The sequence below is a fragment of the Bacillus rossius genome, chromosome 13 (assembly GCF_032445375.1).
Source record: "Bacillus rossius redtenbacheri isolate Brsri chromosome 13, Brsri_v3, whole genome shotgun sequence".
NCBI classification, from domain to species: Eukaryota; Metazoa; Arthropoda; class Insecta; order Phasmatodea; family Bacillidae; genus Bacillus; species Bacillus rossius.
This window is the reverse complement of record NC_086340.1, coordinates 8,395,390-8,413,353: the sequence shown is the minus strand read 5'-3', so window position 1 is coordinate 8,413,353 and position 17,964 is coordinate 8,395,390. Positions and strand designations below refer to the sequence as shown.

At 38.8% G+C, this 17,964-nt stretch overlaps 1 protein-coding gene across 1 annotated transcript in view; it reads left to right on the top strand.

Annotated features, from left to right (window-relative positions):
- Positions 1-2,260: 2,260 nt before the first annotated feature.
- LOC134538198 (probable cytochrome P450 4aa1) overlaps positions 2,261-17,964 on the top strand; it is a 46,532-nt gene continuing 30,828 nt past the window's right edge. The window contains exon 1 of the mRNA XM_063379288.1: positions 2,261-2,399. Within this exon, the coding sequence (XP_063235358.1) occupies positions 2,364-2,399 (36 nt within the window). The 5' untranslated portion in view covers positions 2,261-2,363. The remainder of the gene's footprint in view (positions 2,400-17,964) is intronic.

Sequence of the window (17,964 nt, the reverse complement as noted above, 5' to 3'; positions counted from 1 at the left end):
TTTGTTAGCTTAACCAAACTCGGTAAGTAACACAAATGATTTGTTATACCTAACCAAAAATACATTTGAGTTCACAAAATCATTTTGTTGGGTCAACAGAATCTTTCCTACTACAAAATATTTGTTTGAATTAACAAAATATGTTTATTTCGCCATATACAAACAAATATTTTGTTGAGACAAACAAACCTTTCTCTCAGTGTGCCTTTCGTAAGAAACACGTATGTATATGGTCCGTTAGTCGGTAAGCATCAGGCACCAGCTGGTGCTACACTTGGTGCTACACATCTTACCAGCACCAAGCTGGAGCAAGGTGACGCAGTCCTGATATCGGTTTTCCGCGGCTCTGCGAATTCACTCTAGACCAGTGGTTCCCAAACTTTTTTTCCAGCTGGCGACCCACCTTTCCTTATCGGAATACCTCCACGGGCCATCGGTCCATGGCGGAGTAAAAAAAAACTTATTTGTATCGTATCCCTTCCTTATGTATACTTATATAACTTACCATCAAATATTGCATATATATGATTTTTTAAGATACCGATTGATTATTGATACACAATTTATGTTCTGATTTGTAGAAAAAAAGTTATTTATTTAACAATAGATATGTCTTTGCACACAATTCGATTTGTTTAGATTTTTCTCATCTTTCCTGATGGTTTATTCGATGGTTTCTGATAGTTTTGGGATCGAGTCGCGACCGCACCTGTAACCGCTGCGTCTAGACTGAAGGCCGGTCCACACGCAACGTTTTCAGCAACGATTTACCTGCGCAGGTCACATCGTTCTAGACAAGACGTAGCGTGTAGACAGGGAAACTGCGCAGTTTTGTGAACTGCGCGGAGACGGAACACGGAGAAGGAAAACTGTGGCCAAGAGCATTTATGTCCGCGCAGTTTAGTCGACCTGCACAGACTTGTCGTAGCGTGTGGACACTTCCTCCGTCTTCTCCGTACACGGGGCTCAGTTCTCCCTCGGTATTTGTGCCGGAACAGTGTAATGTTCAACGATGACCGATCTGCGACAGTGTTCACGTGTATTTCTAACACAGTTCATTGGTCTGTACAAGTCCTTTCCGTGTTTGTGGCGGGTCAAATCAACAGAATATAGCGATAGGGACAAAACAAATCAAGCGTATGAAGCACTTGTGCAAAAATACAAAGAGGTTGATATAGCGGCTAACAGAGATAAAATCACAAAAATAAAATTCTTTGATGTCGGTATACCGGAAATAAGTGGCCAAAGTAAGAAATTCTCGCAACTGATAGGATAAAACTTGGCTGCAAACTGTGTTGTGTGGACACGGCTAAATTACAAGCTTTTGTTTGCACAGTTTTGCCTGCGCAGTCAAAACTGTGTACAAAACGTTGCGTGTGGACCGGCCTTAATGCGTCCGTCCGAGATCCGTCCGCGAGGTGAAAAAGCTGGGCGATTTCCAACGAACTTTCCGTCAAATCCGTCAAATCATTAAACTCGATTTTTTTTCCCCGCTCTGATATTTTTAAAATATATATTTTCAGTTTTACCATACGAAATAAATTACACTTCTATGTTTCAGACACCATTTTTTAAAACTAAGTTTTAAATATAAAGTAAACATAGAATTTTCTTAAACATAAAAAAAAAGAAGTAATTTTACAAGCATTCTTAGTTCAGAATTCTTTGAATGCTGTATTAACTGAGTGACGTATTGAGTATAATTGCAAAATATTATACTTTGGATTAATTTTTCACTATGTGAATCATTTTGGTGGCAATGAAATAAGCATGGCTGTCATTTTCACATGTGCAGACGTGTTTCTACGTGTATTTTTTTTAGAATTAAAAAAATTATTTTGGTTTTTAACACTCATACTTTGCGGATATGCAGTGTTTTTTTTTTAATTTTGAAAAAAAGGGTAAATCAATCTAACATATATAGTGTTTTGGTTGTTCCGTGTTGCAAAAAGAGACCATTTTAAACATACGTGGTGAATATTCCCAGCAACGAACGATCGGGGGAAAAAAAAAATCAAGCTTCCCAACATTTGAAAACTGAACGACTTTCAGGTTATAGGAGCCGTTGAGTTGGCGACTATTTACATTCTTCGTTTTGTTGAGGGGCGCGCGCAGGCTTCAAGTAGCGGGCAGAGGGGAGGGGCAGTCACGCAGGTGGTGGGTCCCCTCCCCCCCCCCCCTCCCCCCCCCTCCTCCTCCTCAAACACACACACACACACACACACACGGGGCTTGATCAAGGCCCGCGCCAGAAACACACGCAGTCTTCTCGAACAGGTCTCGACACGCTCTGATATAGCAGTCGGTACCGTGTTGGCGGCCATCATTGTGTCACCCCCCTGGGAAGCCGTCAGGGGACAGCCATGTTCTTCTCTGGCCAGTCGATCGCCATGTCGCAGGTAACAAGCCTGTCCGCACAGTGCACCGTTAAATATATATATATTTTTTTGCTTTCTTTTCTGTAAATGGAACTTGCTCTTGGAATTTTTTTTTTTTTTTGACGTGACATCGTCTAATAAATCGATGAACGCCGGCTGCACGCACGAAAAAGTGTCCCGTTACGCACATTGTCCCGTTACGATGTGTCCCGTTACGCTCATTGTAAGCTTGCGCCGCATCTATCTCTCTTCCACTCGACTGTTTATTAAGTGAAGTGAAAAGTTAATGTGGTTTTCATTGTTTATTACAACAGCAATTTCGGCAATAAAGGTTAATTATTCTTTGCATTTTAAAAATATGATTACTAGTATAATTTCAAGTATTCATTCTTTTATTATTAAAATAAAAATGATTCAATTTTATTCTTATAGTATGCAATCATTTCATCAATGTTTCGTTATGACGTCACGTTAAACTATCGTCCGTAAACCGACTTTACAGACAACCAATTTTTTTGGGTAGTCCCAGTACGTACCTCCTATAATTGAATATTATTTTCAAACCGTTCCCTATTAAAAAATAAAAAAAGTCAAATTGTTGCGTGTTCGATCATTTTTTTCTATGGCTTAAAACATTTGTGCTTGTATGAAACATCAATAAAAAAATTTAAATATGCGCCAATTTTTTGTAATGTTCAGTGTTGAAAAAATTACCATGGGAATGTTTTGTATAAATATACAATATTTTTCTTGTACTATTACAAACTATTTGCTTGGAACTGGTTACATATTTTTTTTTGGATAAGTACCAACATTTTTTGACGTGATAACGTATTATAAATCGATGAACGCCGGCTGTACGCACGAAAAATTGTCACGTTCCGCCTGAGCCGAGCGTGCAAGAACGGCCGACCACCGTTGCGAGAAAATCTTCTATAATTATCAAACAGGTTAAGGCGGGCCTTTTAAACTAATTGTTCGTGATTATATTTAAAAAAAAATTATTTAATTTAAATATGCAAAAACTGTAAATAATATATGAAAATTAAAAATTCATCAATGTTTTCTTATGACGTTATCACGTAAAATTATCGTCCGTAAACCGACTTTACAAACAACCCCCCCTTTTTTTTGTATACCTACTACAATTTTGTCTGAAATTAAAAAAAAACACAAGTTAAATGCATGTTATTGGCAAGGAAATTTAGTGGGACAATGTAGGCACGGTGGTCCAATGGTTATAACACTTGCATGTTGCCAAGACGATCCGTATTCGATTCCCGGCGGGGGTCGAACCTTGATTTTCCGCAAAACGGGAAACTTGGCGGACGTTTCCGCGGCCTGTGGAAGTTTTCTCGTGTTCCTCCCGTTTCAACCTCGCCAATGCATTCCGTCGCAATACCACACCCCTCGCGCATTATCCAGGCTGGACGGAATGACATGTCTGTCCCTCGGAACAGGGCAGCAGGGTTACCGTGAGCGTCAGCCCTTTTCCATCCATGCTGACCCTGCCACAGGCGGGGAAACCACTCGTCGAATTCAATGTTTATTTCATCCATCGAAATCGAAACAACACAACATCAAAAGCATGCGTACTACAAACCATTCACAGCGGAACTTAGTTATTTATCAGAATAATTTACTGTCGTTTTCACTCGCTATGTTGGTTTATCGGAATTTCGTGCCGTTATTTCAAGGTGGAATTACGAAGAAAGATGAGCTGCTTCATAGCAGTCGTAATTTGGAAATTATCTACTTAGTTTTTAGTCTCGTAGTTCGTATACTCTAAAACAAATACTCAAAAGTGTATTAATATCGATCTGTACGCAGAATGTCCCAAAACCTGGCGTAAAGGCGAGAACAGTTTGATAGGCCAATTAATTAAGGTTCTGAATCAAAAACCACAATTCAAAAAACGTTGCAGTTCTCAAGTTATAGGAATTTTTTCAAAATTTTTTTAATCCTCACCCGGCACCTAATTATCAGGTATTGTGACTTACAGTAGTTGCAACGCAATCATAACTTATCCTTGTATTGATAACAATTCAAAATTAAACTTAACATGCTATACTTTTGGGTAAATACATTCTTTGCACTACTTATGAAGCAACAGTTTTTTATCGGGTAAATTTGACTATTCACACTGTACAATAAATACTTTGCTAACTTTACAGCATGATCGATCAAAATTACCCGTTTGAACTTTTTTTTCTTCCTTCCGTGAGTTATCAATTGTAGGGTTTTCATGATTGCCTGACAAAACATTTGGTGCTGGTTGGATTTTTAATTTTTTGAAATTAAAAATTTTGTCTACAGTATGTAGAATTTGAATATTTTTTTTTAAATTCAGAACCGTGATTAATAATTGGTCTATGAGATGTTCTTGGCTTGCCGTTGATTTCTGGGACATTATGTATTTATCATTTTTATATGCACACAAATATTGTGTGATCTTACTGAAATAAATTCCAGAACTGATCGCTAAACTAAAGAGATGGGAAATCTTGCTCGAGTAAGTTAATGGGCAAAACCGGACCAAGAGAATTGAAAAATCAACACAAGTAACTGATTTTAGGTAAAAATAGTGCCCCTTTTGAAGTTATTATGGAATTTAAAAGTAGAAACAAATTATTAATATTTTTTATTTGAAGGTTTGTTTTATCGTTTACATTTAATGTTAAAACCTTTTGGATAAGTATTACCTAAAAAACTTTTGTTTGAAAAACAAATTGTTGCAACCAAACAATAGGTACTACAAGCGATAAAAAAAAAATAGAAGTTGAAGGACAAACAAAATGTCATAACATCCTTAGAATGAACAGTATTAAATAAGAAAAAAATTAATTTTCTAAATAATATCGAAAACCTTTGCCTGAAATATTTTTTTTGATACTGTGAACTATTACTCTAAAGGCTGGAAGACATAGGGGTTGAAAACCAATATATATATATATACACACACACACACACATATATATATATATATATATATATATATATATATATATATATATATATATTCGTATCTCCGTTAAGAGACACAACATCTAACATGTCAAATATGTTGTAATTCTTCTAAATATATACATTCCCAGGTCAAGGCCCTGTGCTTTGTCGAGTCATACGCAGAAAAAAAAAGTGTACTTATACAGACTTTAACTTTTGAAGGTACCTACTGGGACAACACAAAGCATAACCTAGTATTACTGCGATCACTATTTTGTAGTGATCTGGTTGTTTTAGTGTAAATATCCTAAATTTACGGATATATGTAATTTGCAATGAACAATTCTGTTCATGTACACAAAAAAATTACAGGGTATTGCTTTAATATTTTTCTGGGATATCTTACAATATATCATATTTTGGAAACCAAATTTAATTTCATACACTAGTCATAATCGTAATATTCTTAACATTTACTTGTACCACATTTTTTTTATCTTAAACATACTTAGCACTTGAGTGATACATATCAGTATAAAGCAAAAGTTAAAAAACAAAAAAAGATAAAATATGTTAATTATTACTTTAACGACGACGCCAATGGTAAAACACGAAGCTATCATAGATGACACTCGATGATAACTCAGAGTACATAAGGAATAAAGTGGCGACATTTTGCAACCAGAATGCTAGTATTATGGCATTGGTTTGGTAATATTGTTTAGAAAAGAAAATGATATTTGAATCGAACTGTTCTTCAGAGCGAACAGTAAAAGCACTTTAAGTGATGATCCGAGCTATTTACTACACCTTGTTGAAGTCGAGTTTGTAATAACAAAGCATACATTTTGTTAGTGGCTCAAAAACGGATAAATACAAGATGTCCCGCCTCTTTAATGACTGTTCGTCATAAGGGTGAATGCTGACACCCCTTTCTGTTTTATTATTATTTGCGCCTGAGTATTCAGTTTGTGAACATTAAAGGCAGTGGTTTCCCAAACACGAATTGTTTCGGTCGGGCATATCTCTCTACGCCGAACTTGTGATTAGAGTTGGATTATTTATTCATTATGCACGCGCTCAACCTTAAACACCGGTTGAAGGTTAACATAAACGTTTGAGATGATTGCAGGCATCACTTGTAAAGCCTTTTGCCCGATCATCACGAACATAAACAGTATAAAAAAATTCGCGAAACTAAGAGATTTTTCGGGTTAAACACATTCCAGAAAGCTCCGCGAATTAAAGACACATTGTAACCGAATGTCAAAATTTAGCGTTGATTTCAAAAGCAGACGCTTATTTCTTCAGCTTCACTGTCACAGCTCAAACAGGAAACCGGCTGCATCGTGGCTCTAAATAGGTCTCCAACTGTGTCGAGGCCAGAAGAAAGGTTGCATGCAAACAAGCTGGAAGGTTGCGACAGGAAAAAAAAAAATTGCTGGACGTGTACAGTCGGATAAAAATACGTGTTTATTTTTGATACTCCACAGTTTGGAGAAGATACTACTCAAGAAGTCAGCGAACAGAATGACCTCAATATTGTCGTGATGCGATTCAGAGAAAGAATACGGAAGTACTAACACCAGATATATTAATTTAACAACAGTGGTTACCTTTTACTCTCTGTAGACGTACTGCAAGACAAGACAGACAACAGGCAATGTTAAACCACTGCAAACAACCCCTGTCGCACAGAAAAAATTTTTTCTCTTCTTTTACAAAAGATTCCTTTGGATACCCGTTGCCAAGAAATAGTTTTTAAAACTACGAGAAAGATACTCTTTGTACCACGCATGGCTATGGTTATTATTGCACATGTTATATGAAATGAACTTTGGTAGAAGAAGTTGGGTACTTACGTATTAACGCCACCGCAGCAGAAGTTGCGCTAATGCGCCAGTAAAGAGCAATCTTGTTGTTCGCACGCGCAAGCAGTTTATCTTTTGGATTACTTGTTACCTTGTTGTTTGCTGAGTTTTGACGCCTTTTGTTAGTGCTACGAAAATGCGTATTTGGGATTTGCCAAAAAACAGAAAAACACGCAATTTTATTTTTTTTCAGGAGCGAAATATTTTACAAAAAAAAAAAACGAAAATGTACCAATTCCTATTACATGAAACTTTATTTTGGTAAACGTAAGTATTGGAAATGTAATTTAAGACAGTGTGATCAGGATTAAAAAAAAATACTGTGAAATCATGTGAACGATTGATTAGGTTAAGGATAGCTACATCATAAATTCGTAATTCCTAACCAACCGTAAGAAATTATTTATAATATTTTTTTAATGTAGCTATACTAACCCAACCGACCGTTCACAACGTTTGAAAGTTGTTTTTAATGTAGCTAACCTTAAAAAAAAACCGCCAAATCTGTAGCTGCGGTGGCGTTAATACGTTAAGTACCAGGAGTTGAGGTGTGCCGATGACCCCAAGCGCATTCCTTAAACCCTACCCACGCGTTGTCAACGGGTAAATATTCCTCCGAGGAGCACCCAGGAGTTCAATGCCAACAGGTGACTTACGTACCTCGGGTTTGTCGAAAGGCCCGGACACACTCTCTAGGGGAGTGTGTTTGCCCAAGGAGGAGCGCAACGGGGGAGGGGGGGGGGGGTGGTAACAACCTCGTTGAACACGCGGGGCTGCGACCTTGACCTCTCCGGGGGCTGTGGGTCGCCGGCCGCCGTGACCACTGTCACTCTCACCCTGCCGTCGAGTGACCCACATGCGCGCGAGACCGGAGGGGTCATCGCGTCCACACCGAGCCTTCTCTCAACACGTTCCCAGACTTGACATTTCAAAGCTGTAACTAAAATTACTAAGGCCTAAAGATTAACTTTTATTTATAACTTGAAAAGTTATTACTTTAACTTAAATTCTTAATAATACAATCTAATAATTAAGGTGATAAAAGGTAGTCCTATTACTAGGAACCGGAAAAATTCGCAGGTTCAATGACCTGTAGGATGAACTCCATAGTTCTACGTACACTCGGTCAAATGCCACCCACTCATTGGCTGCTGTCTTGTGAGACGTTCCAGCGTAGCAGCCTGTGATTCGATAAAGCTTTGGTTGGGTATTTCTCATTGGCCCAGAGTCATCCAGGTGAGTTGTGAACCAATAGCAGAGGCAGCACTGAGGTATAACGATTTGTATTTTAGCTTATCGCGAAATGAATTTGCGAATTTTTTCGGTCTCTACCTATCACTGATACAACTCTTATTAATATTATTTTAGAAGTATTAAATTTTATTCTTTTTTTATTTCATTTAGGGTCTGAATTAGATTCGAATTACATTCGAGAATCAGTAGAAATATTAAAACAGCCAGCAAACATTAATAGAGAAGATGGCTACAAATCAAGCAAAATATGGAACCCACTCTTTAGAAATCCTCAAAACATAGCTCCGCATCCAACTTTCAGACAGATCGCCCCTGATCGCGCCATCCGTGACAGATGGCAGCACCGCTGTTACGCATTTCCGTTCACTTCACGAAATTATTCCTACAAAACTCTATAGGTAATACCGAGAGCCAAGATTTTAGACATTGTAATTAATATTACTCCTAAGCATTTCTCTTTAAAATTATGTTCCTTTGAGCCTCTTGAGTTTCATACTTTATTGGGTCGAACATAAACTAACGTCATCGGTGATGCAACATCAACTTCCATTTTGATAAAAACCAGTTCGGGTGGATTTCAACACAAGGAGTGACGACAGCGATACGGGGTGACTGGATTAAGGGGGCCCGCCTCGTCAGGGGTGTATGTGTCGGCGAGGCGGGATGATAAGCGCGACGCTCGCTGGTGCTTCTAGCGCGGTGTCTCCTCTGGACTGGCGCGCAGTCTTCTCGTCGTCACAGGAAAACGGTTCTGAATAAAAATAAACAAAAAATTTAAAAAAAAATCTTGTAGTTTGTTTAAAAAGACATTTAAAAAATGGTTATAAACCGTACCTTGCACCAAATGTTTTGATATTGTGACTAAAAATGTTTCTTGAGCAATCATGAATAACCATACTATTGATAACAATTCAAAATGAAATCAATAATGCTATACTTCTGGGGGGAAAAATTATTTTCATGATTTATACCGAAAACTTTTTAATTGATACATTTTGACTATTCATACTGTAAAAAAATTACTATTCTAACTTAGTTATTTGTTTAAATGAGCCATTATTTAAAATAACTTGCCAAGTTAACTCAATGGGATTTGTTTTCCAGTATAAATAGTTAAAGTTACCCCATTAAAAATTTTTGCCGCAAATGCCGCAAACAATTTCCAAAACTAATGCGTGATTTAAACCTCTCTGGTCCATTAAAAAAAAAAGAAGAAGCCTGAAATTGTTCGCCTTTCCAAGACATCGCTGTCAACAAGTTCTAATAATTAAAAATTTAATAATTTGAAAAATATATATACATATATATGTATATGTTAATGCTATTATAATGGTGATAAAATTACTTTTTTTTAAACTGTAATAACACCCAAATCCAAAATTAAATTTTTATTTTATTTTTAATCAAGTGTAGGTTTATTCATGATTGCGTAGAAAAAAAAATTATATTCACGGTATCTAATAATTTGGTGCACTTTGGGGAATTTAAATGGTTCGTTAGGAGGGGGGGGGGGGAGGAAATGAATGCAACTAAAAAAAACTGTCACTTTTTACTATTTATTTTGATATTTTAATTCATAATCGTTGTATATCGGGCCAGAGCGACGCGGAGTTGTGGGTATCCTGTGCTCGTTTGTGGGTGTGTGCTTGAACCAGGAGTCGCCTCGGACGCAGGGTGTCCACAAGGAAAAAAATATTTCGTACCAACTTAGGGGAGAAAAAAGTAATAGATTTGAAAAAAAAGTACTAAATTATAATTTGTTATGGTTTTTAACAATTTAGGAAGTTATTTTGACATTGCAATGCTCTAACTTAAATATATCACAACAAACACACACATAAATTCCATAGTTTTTTAAAAATAATTACGCTTAATAATAAAACATATTGGAGTTACTGTAATAATATTTAATTAAAGAAAAAAAGTACTAGATCTGTACCTGACCACTAAAAAAAGTTATAAAAGTACTAGATCTAGTAGGAAAGTACTAACTGTGGACACCCTTTTCGGACGTCCGGGCAGAAGACGCGCATTTCTCTCTGGCGGCGGGCAGCGGCGAGGTGCGACCTCGATGGCGCATGCGCGTCGGGCCGGCACCACGTGACCGGCGTGCGCGCGGCTCCCCGGCTCCACCCCCCCCCCCCCCCCATCAACCCCCTCTGGGTGACGTCACAGGCGAGGAACACTCTCCCCTACCGCCCCTCCCCTCCCTATAGGTGTCCAGCGGAGGTCGTGTCTGCCGCTGTCGGGCGCCCGGCGATCTCCGCTGGACTGTCGTTAGCAAAGAAAATAGGCAATACGACTTTAGGCACAACGATTTTAGGCAAAATGGTTTTAGGCAATACGACTTTAGGCAAACTAACTTTTGGCAAAACGACTTTAGGCAAAATGACTTTAGGCAAAATGACTTTTAGGCAAACTAACTTTAGGCAAACTAACTTTAGGCAAAACGACTTTAGGCAAAATGACTTTTAGGCAAAAATACTTTAGGCAAAACGATTTTAGGCAATACGACTTTAGGCAAACTAACTTTTAGCAAAACGACTTTAGGCAAAATGACTTTAGGCAAAATGACTTTTAGGCAATACGACTTTAGGCAAACTAACTTTAGGCAAAACGACCTTAGGCAAAACGACTTTAGGCAAAATAACTTTAGGCAAAATGACTTTTAGGCAAAACGATTTCAGGCAAAACGGTTTTAGGCAATACGACTTTAGGCAAACTAACTTTAGGCAAAACGACTTCAGGCAAAACGACTTTAGGCAAAATGACTTTAGGCCAAACAACTTTAGGCAAATTGTAGACTTTAAAAAACCGAATTTTAGGCAAAACGATTTTAGGCAAAACGACGCGCCCCCAACAGCTCTGGTCCGTCGACTGCTTTATGCTTCATCGAACAATCTCAAAAACGCGTCGTAAAAAAAATGGGTTCGTGTACTTAACGCACGCGCGTTACAAGTTATAGTCTCATAGTGTGATAAAAAAAAACTAACTTTAATTTTGAATGCAAATAATTAATAGAAATAATTGATATAAGTACGGTTAGTTAAGTATAATTGCAATCAAAAAATTAAATAAACACTCAGCATTCAATATAAACTTAAACACATGTATAACATTTATTATTTAATTTAGTAAAATAGAGATAAATTTTAATTAATATAGAAAATCAAACAAATTCAGAATGTTTATTACAATGTATTAATTTTAATTATTTAGTAAAATAATACGTTATCATTTATAATGCATATGAATTTTACCTACTGTAACATAACCTCAATTATATAAATACACTTGAAAATTTTTATAATCACGATTTATATTACTAATATTCACAATAAATAAATGTGTTTAATGATGTGGACGAATATTCAATATCAGTCTCTAAAGTCCAAGTGTTAAAACTAAAAAAAAATCACTCATTATTTTTTCATAACGCGCCTATAGAAATATGACTTTAAAAAAATTGTTGTAAGCTGTGTCTGGACATTGGCACAAGTTTGAAACGTGATTTTGCGGGTAAATGGGAAGTTCAAAAAAAAAAATATTGTGGTTCCAATCAACTGTTTATACTTGTAATATCAACATAACTTCTGACTTGATGTAAGTTTTTGGACATACGCCATTGCTAAGAACTTTTTCTGTTTGAAGAAAAACTAATAAATAAAATAAATAAATAAAAATACTCAAAAAAAAAAAAAAAAAGGACAAAAACACACAAAATTAAGCAAAACAATTGCTGTTGTCAACAAGGATATGAACACCACAAAATATTCCGAAACAGGAATATGGTCAGCAAACAAACAAAGAAAAACAAAGAAAAATGTACTAAGAGAACGAAAAAGTCCCCACAAATGATGACAACACAAAAATATTGAAACCCAAAATAATTCAGCACAACAGTTGAAGCGAGACAAAAAACATGACAAAACGAAAAGACAAACAAACACAATAGTTTTACCTAAACAGAAACAAGCGACGTTTCGGGAACTGCTATCTGCTCCCGTCCTCAGGCAGAGACGCACATGGTACGGAAACACAGGTGAGTCGCACCTGTGTTTCCGTACCATGTGCGTCTCTGCCTGAGGACGGGAGCAGATAGCAGTTCCCGAAACGTCGCTTGTTTCTGTTTAGGTAAAACTATTGTGTTTGTTTGTCTTTTCGTTTTGTCATGTTTTTTGTCTCGCTTCAACTGTTGTGCTGAATTATTTTGGGTTTCAATATTTTTGTGTTGTCATCATTTGTGGGGACTTTTTCGTTCTCTTAGTACATTTTTCTTTGTTTTTCTTTGTTTGTTTGCTGACCATATTCCTGTTTCGGAATATTTTGTGGTGTTCATATCCTTGTTGACAACAGCAATTGTTTTGCTTAATTTTGTGTGTTTTTGTCCTTTTTTTTTTTTTGAGTATTTTTATTTATTTATTTTATTTATTAGTTTTTCTTCAAACAGAAAAAGTTCTTAGCAATGGCGTATGTCCAAAAACTTACATCAAGTCATGCTCCCATTGCACTAATCTTTTAAATATAACAACATAACTTCTACAATCTTTCTCTCTATATATCTAGACATAATATATATATATATATATATATATATATATGTAAAATAAATTAAATTAATATCTCCGTGGGTTTCAAAGATTACAGAATGGCCCACTTTCTTGGAGAGCTCATGATTACTGATGTCTGATAAGTTTGGAACGTATACTAAGTTCATCGCTAACTCTGCAATTTTGCGGTCACGATAAAAACACACTGTGCAAGATTTTATACATTTTCACAATAATTTATATACCAGTCAATGCAAGAAATACTGTGATTGTAATATTGTGGTCGAAGTTAAGTTTCTTTTATTAAGGCCCCCGCCTACCCGGGCACACATACGGTGCGCAGAGCTTCAGGGGGAAAAAAAATGCGATTTCAAAACTACTCAAGATATCCGAGTGGGGTCTGCTTAAGAAAAGCATTTAATAGTTCACTGAGAGCCGAAAAGTACTTTTGATTTCGGATTAAGTTTTTAAACTGTGTTTTTGGAAGTGTTAAAAATTGCTAAAAAGGCGTGTTTTTCAGAGTAATTTTTAGGCATAAAACAATCGGTACATAATCTTCAGAGCACTCAAGGGACTATAATCACACCTTTACCTTCATTTCTCAGCCATAAAATGTTACGGTCACCGCTCATATGCATGACGAGAAGACTGCGCGCCAGTCCAGAGGAGACACCGCGCTAGAAATACCATCGAGCGTCGCGCTTATCATCCCGCCTCGCCGACACACATACACCCCTGACGAGGCGGACCCCAAAGGGCTACTGAGATTATTGGTCATTACGGAGGATAATCTGTATTATAATCATTGCAGTGCCAGTTCTCTTACGTATTTTAAAACTTGTGATTACCTTTATACTGTGACTGTTTTAGTTTGCCAGAAATATCCCATGGTAGTTTCACTGCCATAAAGTTACATTTAGCACACCAATAGGTTTGGTATGTCCCCTTATGTTCACGAAAGTTACCATTTACGGGTTTTTGTGTTGCTACACGTGGCTCCACCATCTTGTTTACACATTTTCGCTCATCGACTTCCTTTTTCCGTTTTCACGAAATTACTCCTACTAAATGCCGCATTCTGCCGATTTCTAGCAGCACGGGAAGATTTCTTCCAAGAATGCCAACGACCTTGATGCAAATCTTGAATGGTCAGCCACACACGAACCGGTCTGTCCGACAACCAGTGGATGAGACCGGCCATGCGAGACAGTCCGGTCCGGTTTGTCGCGAACTGGTTTTGCAGGAGGCAGGTTGTGAACTCTCGCTCCAACGGCGTGGGTGCTGTAACACACGTGGTGTTGACCTCAGAGAACCTCGTCCGGGATTCCTTCCGGGAAACAATAACAACACGATGTTAGAAGTAGCTCGGCTTCTGGGTTGTAGCCGTGTCCTTTTGGTGAGTAATTCACCGACGTTTCGGTCGACATTGCATTCGCCGCTATCATCAAGGGAGCAGTTATCTAGTAGGCGATTGCAATGTCGACCGAAGAAACGTCGGTGAATTACTCGCCAAGTGACGCGGCTACAACCCAGAAGCCGAGCTACTTCAGACAATGGCCGTGAAAAGCACTGCGAACATTATTAACACGATGTTATTCTGAACACACAGAGTGCTACCACAGTTATAGTTGTGACTGCACCGAACCGACCGTACAAACCCCGGGTTTGGGTGTTCTTGAAAATTATAACTAAAGAAAATATCTGCATCGAACTTTACCGTTACCCTTAATTTACTGTCTCCACGTCAATCTTTACTAAAGTTGTAGCAGCAGATATTAATTTGTTGTGTCCATGGAGCTAATAAGGAAAATTCAAACAGCTAATAAGGAAAATTGGTCTGGTAAGGTCAAACCGTGGTTTGCTTTGAATAACCGATTACATATTGTACCTGAAATCATTAATTTCTTAAGAAACTTTTAACACAGCACATATTGCAATTTTTAGGCCCAAGTTAATGTTCTGTAGAATTTTTAATAATAGTCCAAAAGTCTAATATTATTTATACAATACTGACTGTATTAACCGCAAACATACTTTTCCGGGAAATTAATACCTAGCCAGGTATTATTGATTTACCCATAGATTGAGTCAATGAATTTTGTTGATTACTGATCTCGGAAGAGATTATAAAAGGTGACATCTAATCGGTTATATATTTGACTAAATGTTGGAAGCTAAGTGGTGATGCATTGCCACTTTATGAATATAAATTGACTTGTTCCATTGCCTAGCTTGAATCAACAAATAATAAAATACAAATGGCGTTTTTCTTCTTCATTTTGTGTCCTGTAGTTCGTTACTTTTGATGACTCGTGTCAGTATATGAGTTACACACCGATTATGGAGTTAATAAAAAAAATAGCAAGGAGTATGGTATGGTAACAGTTTATTGAAAAAATAAGAAAACATAAATTCGTTAAAAAAAAACCTCATAATATTAAATACTGCTGGTGATGCTTGGGACAGAGCTTAAAACACAATCGGTTGCTTCTGCCGTGGACAAACAAATCGTTACAATTACATTCAGGCAAATGGATTATTACAAACATTAAGGAAAACAATCTGTTAGGGCTTAACTTTAAAGCAACTGAGCCATCACCAAAAATTAGATGTTGCATTTACAATTACCGTTGAATTACCGGCTCCTTAAAACAAGCTCATAAAGCCCAAAAAACAAACAAAACCACGATAGTAAAGCATACATTTATACTTTGGTTTAAATTATCCTACAATCTTTAATATATAATGTTACGATCGCGCTTGGCTGCAGTGCTTGGCGTCGCCGCGCTCGTTCGGCCTGTCTGCGCCCCCTTCCACCCGCATCCTCTCCCTGGTATCTCGTGTCATACTATCTCACGACATCCTGACCGTCGCAGCTCGCACCTGCCTCAGATCGAGTTACTTAAAAGAGGCCGCACTGCGGCATAAAAGGACTCAGACATGTTTATCGGCGCATTTTGTGGGAACCCGATGCTGTTGCGTTTATCGGCGTTCTTTGAGCAGCCGCCGCGTCCTTCGACAGGACTCACGACGCGTTTCTGGACATTTCGACGGCGAAGGTCGCGCGATATCTCGGAGACATGCCCGATTGTTCTGGACGGGAACCCAAGGGCTATATAAGGAGGTAGGCCCGAGGAGTCAGTGAGAGTGAGAGTCTGAGTGAGTGAGTGGAGTAGGGAGTTCTCCCGCGGCGGAGCTTCCGGGCGATAGTGCCGCGGGTGTGGCAGAGTGGCGAAGTCCTTGGACGAAGGTACCAGGGCAGGGAGTGAGTGAGTTCAGTGGAGTCGGGAGTTTCCGGGCGATAGAGTCGCGGGCGCGGCGGAGTGGCGAAGTCCTTGGACGAAGGTACCAGGGCAGGGAGTGAGTGAGTTCAGTGGAGTCGGGAGTTTCCGGGCGATAGAGTCGCGGGCGTGGCGGAGTCCCGAGTGAAGTTGCGAGCGAGTCGTCGAGTGGGATCTCGGCGAAGGGTGTGACGGCTGCGGCGGAGTGCGGCGACGGAGTCCCGCGGCGGAGGCCCACGAGGGGTGCTGCGACGAGAGTTGCGCCGGAAGTGCGGCCCAGCGAGGTGTGTGAAAGGAGTGACTGGGGAATTGACATTTATTTACGTGTAATTAATTATCTGCCAATTTAGAAGATTATTTGTAAGTGACAAGTAGTGGTAATAAATAAAACTGTGTGTGTGTGTAATAAAAATCTTTAATTGGGCTATCCTTTACGAACCCGCAGTAAATCGTAACAATATTTTTACCTTCATTAAATTTTCAAAGTCTCTGAAATAACAGGAAAACAATTAACAATTTTTGTGCTAATTTTTGCAAAGATATTTTTGTAGTTTATGTTGTTTTTTTTTAACTTTTTGGGGTAAACTATTGTACCTACAGGCAGATGCTCACAAAGTTACAGTTTTTGGCATATTGGCTGGTGGAGTGGGAGGCATGAAACACCCAGTAATGATTCTTGAAAGCACTCGAGGGACTTGCACAACATCTTCATCTCCTTTTCTCTGTCATAAAGAGATCGGGGAAGGCGCCAGCAGTGCTGAGAAAGTCTCAGGGCTCAGGACACAGCCAACTGTCTGGTTAGCTGAGTATGGTAAAGGGGCTGAGGCGGTGACCATGCTGGGTTGGTGGCCCCAGCCGCTGGTCTTTGCCGAAGCCTCTAACACCCTCCCGATCAACAAAAGGGAGCGATGCCTAACAGTTCTGTTTTTCTTTAAGCTCTGGAATGTTATTAAAAGCGAACTGGAACGCTACTCCCACCCTACCCTATTAGGGCGCACATGTGGGAGGGGAACGTGAGAATGCCGGCCGTAAGGTCGGAATAATCCGTCATAAAATGTAATGGTTACCGCTAAAACACAATAGTTGTCCTATGCATGAAGAAAAGACTGTGCGCCCAGTTCACAAGTTTTGCATTTAAAGGCGATAACGCGCTAGAAGCTCCGGCGAGCGTCGCACTTACCATTCCTTCTGTGTCTAGCCTGGAACTGTAAAACTAGAAAACCTTGAGAATGCTAGAATGTTACTGTGTCGCAAGACTGTTTCTCGCGGAGATTTCGTTTAAACCGGTCCCGGCTAGAGAGAGAGTCAAGATAACAGGTTCTCTGGCGGTGTTATGAAGATTCGTTTTTCGTAATAGTACCCGACTCGAATATTGGGAAGGCCAGTCACCATACGGGCCCCCACACACACACGCACCTTCTAATCCAATCCGATCCGATGTCCTGAATGTAGTGAAGATCGCAGCTCTTTCGCGCCCACTGTCTGGAGTTTCTTGGCTTCTGGGTTGTATACTTGGTAACAGCTCCCTGATGATGGCGACTGCAAAGTCGACCGAAACATCGGTGATGATCTTCGCGCCTTCCGACGCAGCTACAACCCAGAAGCCAAGCAAGGTCTAAACGTCGGTAGAAAATTGCAAAATGTGTAGTGTGTGTACGTTGATCGTCCTAACGTAAAAAAAAAG